Below are 12,350 nucleotides of genomic sequence, written 5' to 3'. Positions count from 1 at the left end.
CGGAATGTAACAAAATGCACCACACTTAGTCTTAAAGTAAAATACAGTTTCAAAGCACTGATCAACTCCTGACCTCATCCCAGTTTCAGAAAACCATACTCACGTTGGTTCTTCTGATACTATTGCTCCTTCTTCCAATTCCTGGGCTTGCTTGTACCATGGCAATTTAGCTTCAACAGGAAGTTTTTCTGCGGGAATAATTACAGGTAAATAGGAAATATGCCGCTGTAATATCATGCACATTTTTTTATTTTTTATTGTAAATCAATCCACCAATTTTCTGTGTGCTGCATTTATTTCATATTAGCAAGACACTAGTCACGATGACGACAGTGTTTGTGGAGAGCACATTCTGTCTCTGGGGACAGGGTGCAGTAAGTCTCTGCGGCCTCATTTGCAAACAATGCAAAACTGCAGCTCCTATCATTCCCAGACAGCATGGTCAATAGGGATGTGACAGGAGGTAAACAACATCTGGATAGTCACAGGATAGCCACCCTGGTTTAGTGTGTCATCCAAACCCTAAACGCTGGTTAATCTGAACTATGGTTAAGATGCAGCTGTATCTAAAATGCAAGCAAAAGCTTCCAAACACCTCCTTGCAGACGTATTGGAGGAGACAAAGGGGCTGGAGCCTGAAGCCCAGTTTCTGTTCTTTTCTTTTTTTTAAATAATTTTTATTAAGAATTTCAACATAACAAATTATCAAAAACATATCATTTTCATTCCCCCCAATTTTCCCCCTCCCCCCTCCCCAAGAAAACCCCTCCCTCCCTCCCATCCACCCCCAGACTTCCCTCAGCTCCTCTCTCTGGTTTTTTAACACATATTATTCTTTGTATATTATAAAATTGTAAAGATCCTTAAATTATCTATCTATTATGTTAACAAAAACAAATTTGTGTATGTTTATTCAAAACCTGCCAAGGAGTCCAATTCATTTTGTTTTTTTTTAAGTAATTTAATTAATTAAGCAATTATATAAAAATGATGAATAGATGGTATATAACACTAGTACAGATTGCAAGAATGTATAAAACTGTGTCAAATGCATGTTGGAAATGCAAAGAAAAAGAAGGGACTTTTTACCATATGTGGTGGGAATGTAGAGAAATTAATTTTTTGGGGAAATGATATATCATGAGTTGAAGAAAATGTTTAAATTAACATTTGTAAAAAAACCAGAAGCATTTCTGTTAGGGATTGTAGGAAAAGACCTGCCAAGGAAATTAATGAACTTATTTATGTATGCAACAATGGCAGCAAGAGTCTTTATAGCACAAGGATGGAAGAATGAGGAAATCCCCACCCAAGAACATTGGCAAGGGAAGTTGATGGATTATGCGGAACTGGCAAAATTGACATACAAACTGCGAGACAAGGACAACTGTGGCTTTAAAGAAGAATGGGAACTTTTTACAAATTACTTAAAAAACAACAACAAAATGAGCCTGAAGCCCAGTTTCATTACACTAAACATTGGTTTAGTATTACATCTGCAATAGCTCTTTCTGTGTTTGTACGCTCTGCACATTTCTGCCAGAGGGATGTGTGGGCTTCATGACACAGAAGTCATGGATCTTCCCCTGTGGGAGACATGAGGTTTTGTTTTCACTTGTAAGCAGTGGCAGGAAGTGAAAATACACAGGTGCACACATTTTCCCCTGCTCCTTTTAATGTGCCTTATAGCCCCAAGTTCACGTTAACAGATCTGAAGATTCCTGCATTGCTTAGTCAAAGATATGTGTGTAGTTATACCCATTGCATCCTCACTTTAATAACTTGAAGAAAATATATATATACTAAACTCCACTCTGATGGTTTATTATGACATTCAAGAAAATCCAGATGTGATGAGTGATAGTTGAAGAAACTGGCAAATGCAAAAATAGTTGAGTGATGCCCTTTCCAGTTTGAGCTTATCAGTTCATCAACTATGTGAATTCGAAGAATGAGCCGAATACTTTCCCTGTCATTTTTGATACAAAACAGCGCTGCTCCGTATCCCGACCTCTCCCTTCCCCTCCAAAATCAGTACCAAAAATATACATTAGAAGTATCTAATAAAATACTCACTTTAGGAGCCAAAATATACTCCCTTGGGAACATAAATCTGGATTTGGCTAGAGTAAACTGGAGCAAACCAGACTTGCAGTGGCCCTTCAGGCCTAGACCTGAGAACCTGAGCCCATGACAAATGAATGACTTCACCCTGAAGGAACAGAAAACCATCCCCAGGGACTTACTGATCTCTGCGGAGATCACTGGATGCTACAGCGCTGCTCCCAAGCTCTCTGACTACAACAGGCTGCTGGAAATATGTGATCCGCCTACATGACCATTTCCTCCCTGAAATTCATGACCCAGAAACAACCCTACATGGCCCTTTTTCCCTTCAAATCCACTTGAACAACAGTTTACAGTTCTCATATTCAAACTAGCTAGAAAAACAGCAGCTGTAGATAGTTGCTACTTATGAGCAACATTGTTCTGATTAGAGTCTCCAATTCTGGCAATTCGACACGAGCAGTTGTTTCTGAGTAAGCCCAATCTGTTTTGTGTTTAATCCTAGAATTAAGAGCCCTGGGTCCATATGGAACACGGCTTTTCTGAACCTGCCACCAATAGCTCATTGCACTTCCCCCAACAAACCTTCTCTTGAAGGTTGAGAGAACTTCAATAGTGGAATTTAACATATGCAGGGAATGCAATCTGGAGTGACCTCTATTAACCTTCCCCTTTCTGCTTGTGTATGGACTGGGCGGGTGAAGCTTTAGATGCTGCAAGACACAAAATTTAGATGAAATCTTTTGATGGTGGATCTACTATAGGGACATATACCCAGCCTAAGGATTCAATAAGGGCATTCCCTGCTACTTAGGGCCCCAGGTTTTCTTCCAGGCACAGAAGACTGCCACGGAGCAGAACAGGAAATTAATACATACATACATACTTTTATTCCATGCTTCCTTCCCACAGTTCAAATCATGCTCAAGGCGACTTACAACATGAAAATATGCATAACTACAACATGACAAAGTACGGTAGTAATAAACTGTAAATAAAACATTTAAAAATGCACAACCAGGCTGAACAATTTTCACACAACAAGCTTTAAAATAAAGATGCAAAAAACCCAACAGCACCCCCCCCCCCTTACCAACAACCTCCCCAATAGATTGTGCATTCAACATTTTTCATACAGTCTTTCACATTGATTGAACTATCCGTTGCAATTCTGGCAACACACAGTGACTATAACCTGTAATCCTATTTCACATCTCCTGTGATGAATTTTCATGGAGTAGATTTATGGGCATGAGGACAAGAGGAAGAGGATAATGAAGTTATTATGCCCGGATTCCTCCCCGACCATTACTTGCCAGATTTCTACTCAGATATATTTAGTGGTACCACTTGATGTTATATATGTGGAAATGCAGCTCTTAGCTTAATCTGTATTTTACCATGTTCATTAACTCTAATATGTAAAGAGATATTTCTGTTTATACACCGTATACTTATTTTTATGGTAATGGAAAGTCAGGCCTTACTGCTTTTCTTTCGCCCTTTTAAAAAACTGTACAGCCTTGTAAAACAAAAACAAAAAACCCCTACAGATGGTGCTTTCCTGTACAGATGCCTGCGTGATGACTGTAAAATAAGGGAAAGAGACATATTAAGTCACATTCTGTTTACAAATCCTCAAGGCCAGCCCAAGGCATTCTGCTGTCCTTTCCAACTCTGTGATTCGACTTTAGCATCTGAGGCAGCCAACCCCAGAAGCAGGGTGTAAAAACACAATAGCAATGTTACAATAAATAAAACAAAGCAAACTTGCTGACTTTGCAAGCTGTTGAGCTGATCTTAACTTTGGTCTGACACAATACAATTATCATGGCCTTTGCAACTTGTTTGGAGATGACATGATACGGTATCATCTCAGACCTTGATGTTGCTCTAGGAAGCTAAGTGCAGTCAGAACAGAATATACACACTTTCAGAGTTAACGCTAAGTACTACTTCTGGTAAATAAGCCACTATAGCTGCTAGAGGGCTGTGAAAATTTGTGTCCTGGGCTTTTGAGACTCGTCTACCCATGTACTGGGACACAGGTGGCACTGTGGTATAAACCACTGAGCCTCTTGGGCTTGCCGATCAGAAGGTCGGTGGTTCATACCCCCGCAACGGGGTGAGCTCCCGTTGCTCTGTCCCAGCTCCTGCCAACCTAGCAGTTCAAAAGCTACCAGTGCGAGTAGATAAATAGGTACCACGGCAGCGGGAAGGTAAACGGCATTTCCGTGCGCTCTGGTTTCCATCACGGTGTTCTGTTGCACCAGAAGCGGTTTAGTCACCCGAAAAGCTGTCTGTGGACAAACGCTGGCTCCCTTGGCCTGAAAGCGAGATGAGCGCCGCAACCCCATAGTCGCCTTTGACTGGATGTAACTGTCCAGGGGTCCTTTACCTTTACCTTACCTTTTATCCATGTACTATGTGAAACCCAAGCGGTGCATTGGTTGCCAGATGTGAATCCCAACCCCCCAGCTCTCCTACTCTACTGTATTGGCTAAAATTAAGCCTAAGGCATCACCTCTCACGACATCTGACTTACTGGTGGAAATGTCCTGCCACTCGGGTAGCGGGGAGTAAATGTATTTAGAGGGACGGAGAGAGAAAAGGAGGCAAGGATTCTTTTGCCCTGTGTTTTACCTTTGGGCTTGTAGCAAGGAGTGGGAACGATGCATTCTTCTTTGATGTGAGGCTTTGTTTTAGCAGTGCAGCCACCGGTATGCATCCCTCTGTGATCAATGCACAGAACCACTCGGTATCTTAGGCCTTGACCACATGTCACTGTGCACTGAAAGAAAAAATAATGAAAAAAGTATATTCCTGAATAGCCAGACTCTGCCTTCCTTTTCTAACCCTGCTTTCTAACAATTAGCAATCCAAACCAGAACAACACCATCCACCCATTCTGGCTTTCTGATCATGGTTTGTTAGGAAGAAGCAGACCACAACTCGGGTTTATACATAACAACAAACCATGTACATGCAGCTTATTTCTTCCGCTCATACCTGGGCAAGAGCAACAGGGCAGAATACGCTAGCATGCTGCTTAATCCCAATTAGCCGTTAACGGTGGCGTTGCATGGGGGCCCCACAGAGGTGATTGCTCTGGGCACAAAATTGTTAGAGGTGCAAAAATTCAGCACCTGGTGCTGCCTCAATACAGCTGCGCGCTTCCATTGCTGGGCTCCATTGAAAACAGATTCTCTATGCAAACCAGACAATTGAATGACTTCTTTTCTTATCTCTATGGCTATGATCTGCTGGGTGATGTGGACACTGTTAGGCAGTTGAATGGGCATGCATACTCCGTCCATTTCTCTCCCTCCCACACCACACCTTGTGGCCTCGGACACTGGCAACTCATGCTACACCACTGGCCACAAGCAATGGTTTATTGTTCCCAACGTGTGCTTTGTGTGAGACTGGCATTCTGAGTTAAGAGGAAGGAACAAGAGAATATGATGGTTTGGATTGTTCATAATTATTTGGTAGATAGGTCGTCTTTCTTTCTTTCTTTCTTTCTTTCTTTCTTTCTTTCTCACTCACTATCTCAGTACCGGATTATTTGGCTTGCAGCCACAAGTTGCTGTGCTTACTAACACTTCATCACTTTCATTTGTAGTCACTTTGGCTTAGTACAGAGGCAAAGCACTTAATGTTATGTGGTAATCAGTGTGATGTCAAGCTTTTTTGGAATGGTGAACTACATACAGTAGGCTCTGCTCCTTCAACTACTATTTTAAACCCACATGTAGTGAAGGATATTCGTTATGAATGTTCTCCCATGGTGATTTTGTTGGGTTGCTTGTAGGAAACTCACTAGGATCTTATATTTGCAGCCTGAATACATTTCACTATGTGTATTATCCTAAACTTTCACCCCAATTTTAAAACTATCCCTCCTTGGTTTGATTTTATGCTCTCGTTATCCTCAGCATCATATAAAAGCAAAGGCTTTGTCAGCGTCCTACACAATAAACCGATCTTGTATAGCAATCACCACTCATTTCACAATTGAGGTATAACTGGGCTAAAGAAAAAAAAATTGAAATCTTGTGCCATTGAAACACAGGGAAAAGGTAACTTTCCCACTGATTTATTGTATGGACAAGACACACTGATGCAACCACGATGACTGAAATTGCCCTGTGGCTCCAAACCCTACACAAGTGCCAACATGCTGCCCTCCAGATGTCATTGGACTACAACTCCCATCATCTCCAACCACTCGCCATGCCAGCTGGGCATGACCTATCACTCATCTACACTGTGTTTTGCATGTGCAGTCATTCTATTCTTTATACTGAGCTGCCTTCAGCTATTTACAAACGTTTCACAATTTGCTATTTAAAAACTCACAGAGCTAACACACAGGTTCTGAGCTATGGGTTTTTTTAAAAAAAGAAGTCCAGGAGAGATCAGAGCCTCTCTACAGAAAGGTGGCCTCAGATAATGATATGGAGACTGTTGGAGGTGACAGGTGCAGTCCTGCTTGCACCGTGGGCTGATATAAAAAGGTAAAGGTAAAGGTACCCCTGCCCATACGGGCCAGTCGTGTCCGACTCTAGGGTTGTGCGCCCATCTCACTTAAGAGCCTGGGGACCAGCGCTGTCCGGAGACACTTCCGGATCACGTGGCCAGCGTGACGAAGCTGCTCTGGCGAGCCAGCACCAGCACAGCACACGGAAACCCCGTTTACCTTCCCGCTATAAAGCGGTACCTATTTATCTACTTGCACTTAGGGGTGCTTTCGAACTGCTAGGTGGGCAGGAGCTGGGACCAAAAGACGAGAGCTCACCCTGCCGCGGGGATTTGAACCGCCGACCATATATCGGCAAGTCCTAGGCACTGAGGTTTTCTTGCATGGAAATGGAAGATAAGAGAGCAACCTCCAAGATTCCTAGACTGCCGTTCCTGTGCTGATCTCTTGACATTCCTTCAGTGTTATACTGATACTCTTAGGGTTTGCTGACCTAACCTCACTTCCTCTCCCTTCTTCTCCATGCCTCTCTTGTGACCAGAGGGACGCTTGAATCTCTCTCCATCTGAGATGCAAGCAAGTTAGCTAGAACTGGGGATCTCTCCAATCAAGTTATAAACACAGATTTTTATTTATTTATTTTACAAACTCAGAATCTCAATGTGCTTCTCCGGGGTGTGGGTGTCAAGTACAGTGGTACCTCAGTAGGGAAGGATTTGAAACCTGCGGGACCAGAGATTTACAGAAAATTGGAAGAAGTATATGAACTATTTGAAGAGCAACTGTAATTAACAAATTACGCTAGTAGGACTACAAGATGTTTTGTAAGGAGAACTATACGAAATGTTACAAAGTAGAAAAAGATAGAGTTGGTTATGAGTCTGAAATGAAATAGGGAAAATAATAAATGCATACTAAGAGATTAGATTGGAAAATCGGGCTTCTTGCCGGGTAGGCATATGAAAGACAACATAAGGAATATAGTTAACATCATAGAATACTTATCAGACAGGTGTGACAAACAAGGCCTGCTGCTGTTTGTGGACGCTGAGAAAGCGTTTGATAATGTGATTTGGGACTTTCTGCTGAAACAACTGGAATATATGGAAGTGGGCACTGAATTCTATAATGGGATAAAGGCAATCTACACCGAACAAAAGGCAAGGTTGATAATAAACAATGTGGAGACTGTAGAAATGATAATAACAAAGGGAACAAGACAGGTTGTCCCCACTGTTGTTTATAATGGTGCTAGAAGTCCTCCTAAATTCAATAAGAAAAAATAAAGGTATAAAAGGAGTAACGGTTGGGCAGAACGAATATAAAATCAGGGCATTTGCGGACGACTTGGTCGTAACAATGGAAGATCCAATAGACTCAATAAAAGAGGTACTTGAAGAATTTGACCAATTTGGAAAAGTGGCTGGCTTCAAACTAAATAAAAGGAAAACTAAAATACTAGTTAAGAATATGCAAACCGATACAGTTGAAGAATTACAAAGAGAAACGGAAATAGAGGTGACCAGGAAGGCGAAATATCTAGGAGTATGGGTAACGTCAAAAAACATAGACTTATTTAAAAATAACTACGAAACAGTATGGAAAGGAGTCAAGAAAGATATTGAAACATGGGGCAGACTAAAACTGTCATTTTGGGGCAGAATAGCTACAATCAAAATGTCTGTACTTCCTAGATTATTGTTTCTGTTCCAGAATATCCCTGTGGTTAAAGGTACAAGGATATTTAAAGACTGGCATAGGAAGATTTCCAAATTTATCTGGCAGGGCAAGAAACCAAGAATAAAATTTAAATTGCTGACTGATGTGAAGGAAAGGGGAGGTTTTGCCCTGCCAGACTTGAAGTTATATTATGAGGCGTCATGCCTATGCTGGGTAAAAACTTGGATAAAACCGCAAGACAAGGAAGTGCTAGACTTAGAGGGACATAACAACCGATTTGGGTGGCATGCCTATTCATGGCACAGGCGGAGGAAAGTGCATAAAGACTTTGGAAACCACATCTTTAGGGGTCCATTGATTGAGGTATGGGAGAGGTATAAAGACATGCTAGAACCCAAAACTCCCCATTGGCTGTCGCCACTAGAAGTCATGAGTGCCAAAAAGATTAATATGAGGACTAACTGGGCTACCTATGAACAACTGTTAATTAAAGAAGAAGGAAAGTGGAAAATGAAGCCGTACGAACTGGTCAAGGACCAAGTTTCCGACTGGCTGCATTACTTCCAGACTAATGATATGTTCAGGAAAGATACTAAAGATAAAGGATATGCCGATAAAAAATCCAGATTCCAAAACGAGATACTGAATAACAATATAAAAACTTTGTCCAAAATGTACAACCAGTTACTGGATTGGAATTTAATTGACGAGGAAGTTAAGTCAGTAATGACATACTGGGCAAGAGATTTAGGCCGTAACATCTACTTTGAAGAATGGGGAAAACTTTGGAAACATCATCTCAAGTTCACGGCTTGCGTGACATTGAAGGAAAACTTAATGAAAATGTTCTACCGTTGGTATATGACCCCTGTAAAATTAGCTAGGATGTATGGATCCTGTAACAAGTGCTGGAAGTGCAAGAAAAGGGAGGGGACCTTCTACCATATGTGGTGGGAATGCCAGAAGGTTAAAGGGTTTTGGGAGAGTATATATAACGAAATGAAGAAAATTCTAAGATACACCTTTGTTAAAAAACCAGAGGCCTTCTTGTTGGGATTGGTAGGAAGGGAGATAAAGAGGGAAGATTACAAGCTGTTTCAGTACGCAACAACGGCAGCAAGAGTCTTATTAGCTAAAAATTGGAAATCAGAGGGTCTACCGACAATCGAGGAATGGAGATCAAAACTATTAGAATATGCGGAGATGGATAGGATGACAGGGAAAATCAGATATTTAAAGGATCAGAGGTTCACCAAAGATTGGGAAAATTTCACGAACTATCTGGAAAATCTAAGTGATGGACAGATAACACTAGTGGGTTTCAAAGGAGCTCTGTAAAAAGTAAAGGGTACTGTCTAAAGAGAAACGGGAGAATTAGGATGAATAATGGCATTACAAACTAAGAACTGCGAAATTCCAAAAAAGATCAGAATGGATGATTTGTGGAAAGGTTGAAGGAAGTCACATTTAAAAATCTGTGAAAGTAACAATCGAATCTGTATATCTTATTTTTGTATTTTGAACTATGCAAACTAATAAAAATCATGCATTGAAAAAAAAATAGATTGGAAAATTTTCAGACAGGATTGATGGAAGTCAAAAAAATTGAATAAGATGTAAAAGTATGTTTAATTACTGTTGAAAATGATATGTTAAAAAACTAATAAAATCACACACACACACACACACACACACACTAGAACTGAGAGGGCTAATAAGCAATGCTGCAATATAATATATACGTATTTTAAGAAAGCGGTTACCGGAGACCACTCCTGAGCCAACCACTTGGGGCAATCGAAGATGTTGCAAGGCTGGACAATGGGCATCTTGGGAGTGTACATGCACTTCCACTCCTCCACAGAGCTGATGAGCCCCTGGATGTCCTCTTCCACACAAGAGATTGTGCGGCTCTGAATGCCTCCGCCGCAAGAAGAAGAGCAGGCGGTCCACGGGGTGCTTTCCCACCTGCAAAACAAGATGCCAGTCAGGGAAAAGGCTGAGCACCTGAGCTTTCTCACTGTATGCATCTTACGATATATTGGCATTTCCCTAGCAGCAGCAGCAGCAGCAGCAGCAGCAGCAGCAGCAGCAGCAGCAAAGCACAACTATGTCGGTTGCTGGAACAATTACATCAGCCAGTATTTCACCCATGACTGCCTAAGAAGGACAAAATTATTTAGCTGGTGAAAGAATTCACAGCATGACATGAACGGAAGAAATCTGTGGATTCAGTATGCCTTGGCAGGGGTCACCCACCTTTACGGGTCTGTGGGCACATTTGAAAATGGGAGAAACTGTTGCAAGCAACCAAGCACGCATAGCGTACTGATCAGCGCCTAGGCATCTTCCCTGAATCACCATTTCTCAGGAGCAGTGCATTTCAGCAATATTCGAATGGTGAGATATTACTGCCAGGAGAACACAGTTCCTGCAGTCTGGGATGTGGCAGTGGTGTGTGTCACAGGCACCTACTAGATTCTGCCCGAGACACCAAGAGCAGCTACACCACATTGTACGTGCCGTGCTCAGCGATGGAGCTGAAAGGGAATGGTCTCAAGGCAAAGTACTTTGGCAGTTTCCTGGCAAAGGGGTTTCCAGTTAAGTCTTTGAGTCAATGGTCAGCAATTAGAGGGCTGCCCTGGGTGCTAGTGTGCTAAGCCTTCAGTCTTTAACCCCTTCCATGCAGCCAGCGGGCAAGTACAGTTATTGCGGATGCAGCTACGACTCCCACCACATCCAGCTATACTTTTTGTGTTGGCAACCAGGTGGGAAGAAGGAACAGACAGGATTCCCTCAATGCTGGGTCTGGATTTGGCCCAGCAGCCTATATAGTTGCTAATTACTACGTTAGCTGGACCCAGTCATGTTGTTGTTGTTGTTGTTTAGTCGTTTATTCGTGTCCGACCATTCGTGACCCCATGGACCAGAGCATGCCAGGCACTCCTGTCTTCCACTGCCTCCCACAGTTTGGTCAAACTCATACTGGTAGCTTCGAGAACACTGTCCAACCATCTCGTCCTCTGTAGTCCCCTTCTCCTTGTGCCCTCCATCTTTCCCAACATCAGGGTCTTTTCCAGAGAGTCTTCTCTTCTCATGAGGTGGCCAAAGTATTGGAGTCTCAGCTTCAGGATCTGTCCTTCCAGTGAGCACTCAGGGCTGATTTCCTTCAGAATGGATAGGTTTGATCTTCTTGCAGACCATGGGACTCTCAAGAATTTCCTCCAGCACCATAATTCAAAAGCATCCATTCTTTGGGGATCAGCCTTCTTTACGGTCCAGCTCTCACTTCCATACATCACTACTGGGAAAACCATAGCTTTAACTATACGGACCTTTGTTAGCAAGGTGATGTCTCTGCTTTTTAAGATGCTGTCTAGGTTTTCCATCGCTTTTCTCCCAAGAAGCAGGCGTGTTTTAATTTCGTGGCTGCTGTCACCATCTGCAGTGATCATGGAGCCCAAAAAAGTAAAATCTCTTACTGCCTCCATTTCTTCCCCTTCTATTTGCCAGGAGGTGATGGGACCAGTGGCCATGATCTTCATTTTTTTTCATGTCAAGCAATTTCCCAGGTCACATGCGCACTCAATGCATGGGGCATGCTTACAGCCCAAACCACTAGCACTGACATCTATGCAGTGAGCAGGACATCTGCAGCAGAGTCCCCATGCTAGTGTGAATTTTGATGACACATGGTTTCCTATCTGATGGAGAGCCTATGTACACAAAGTTGTAAACACAGAGACTTCCCTCTTCAGACATTTCATCGAATGTGCAACACTGGTGGCAATGGCCTGTAGCACAGTCCCACCTCCCTGTCCACACACCAAGTGGACGAACGTGACGACTATCTGAACAGGGCTATTGTTAATGTGAAACCAACAATCCTAACACCGCTTACCTGCAAGTGAGCCTCCCCGAATTCAATAGGACCTACTTCTGGTTAGGGATACATGAATCTTTCAATTTCAGTTTCTTGGAAAAGCTCCTAATTTCCCCAAACTTAAATCCAGTTCTCTAGATTTCCACAACAGTTTGTGATTTCTTGTTTAAAGTCCTCATGAAAGGCCATCAGCAGTTTAGCACAAATTTATTCTAATAAACAACTTTCCATATGCTA

The 12,350-nt window shown here is 42.3% G+C and overlaps 1 protein-coding gene across 1 annotated transcript in view; it reads right to left on the bottom strand.

Moving 5' to 3' along the window:
- The window catches only part of ADAMTSL1 (ADAMTS like 1), a 257,653-nt gene that overhangs the window by 118,865 nt on the left and 126,438 nt on the right, over nucleotides 1-12,350 (bottom strand). The window contains exons 11-13 of the mRNA XM_083718246.1: nucleotides 9,994-10,198; nucleotides 4,711-4,858; nucleotides 104-188 (exon numbers count right to left, since the gene is read on the bottom strand). Of these exons, the coding sequence (XP_083574372.1) occupies nucleotides 104-188; nucleotides 4,711-4,858; nucleotides 9,994-10,198 (438 nt within the window). The remainder of the gene's footprint in view (nucleotides 1-103; nucleotides 189-4,710; nucleotides 4,859-9,993; nucleotides 10,199-12,350) is intronic.

The sequence above is a fragment of the Podarcis gaigeae genome (genome assembly GCF_964106915.1).
Source record: "Podarcis gaigeae genome assembly, chromosome: 17".
Lineage (NCBI taxonomy): Eukaryota > Metazoa > Chordata > Lepidosauria > Squamata > Lacertidae > Podarcis > Podarcis gaigeae.
Note: the sequence above shows the minus strand (reverse complement) of the source record. Positions and strands in the feature narration are given on the sequence as shown.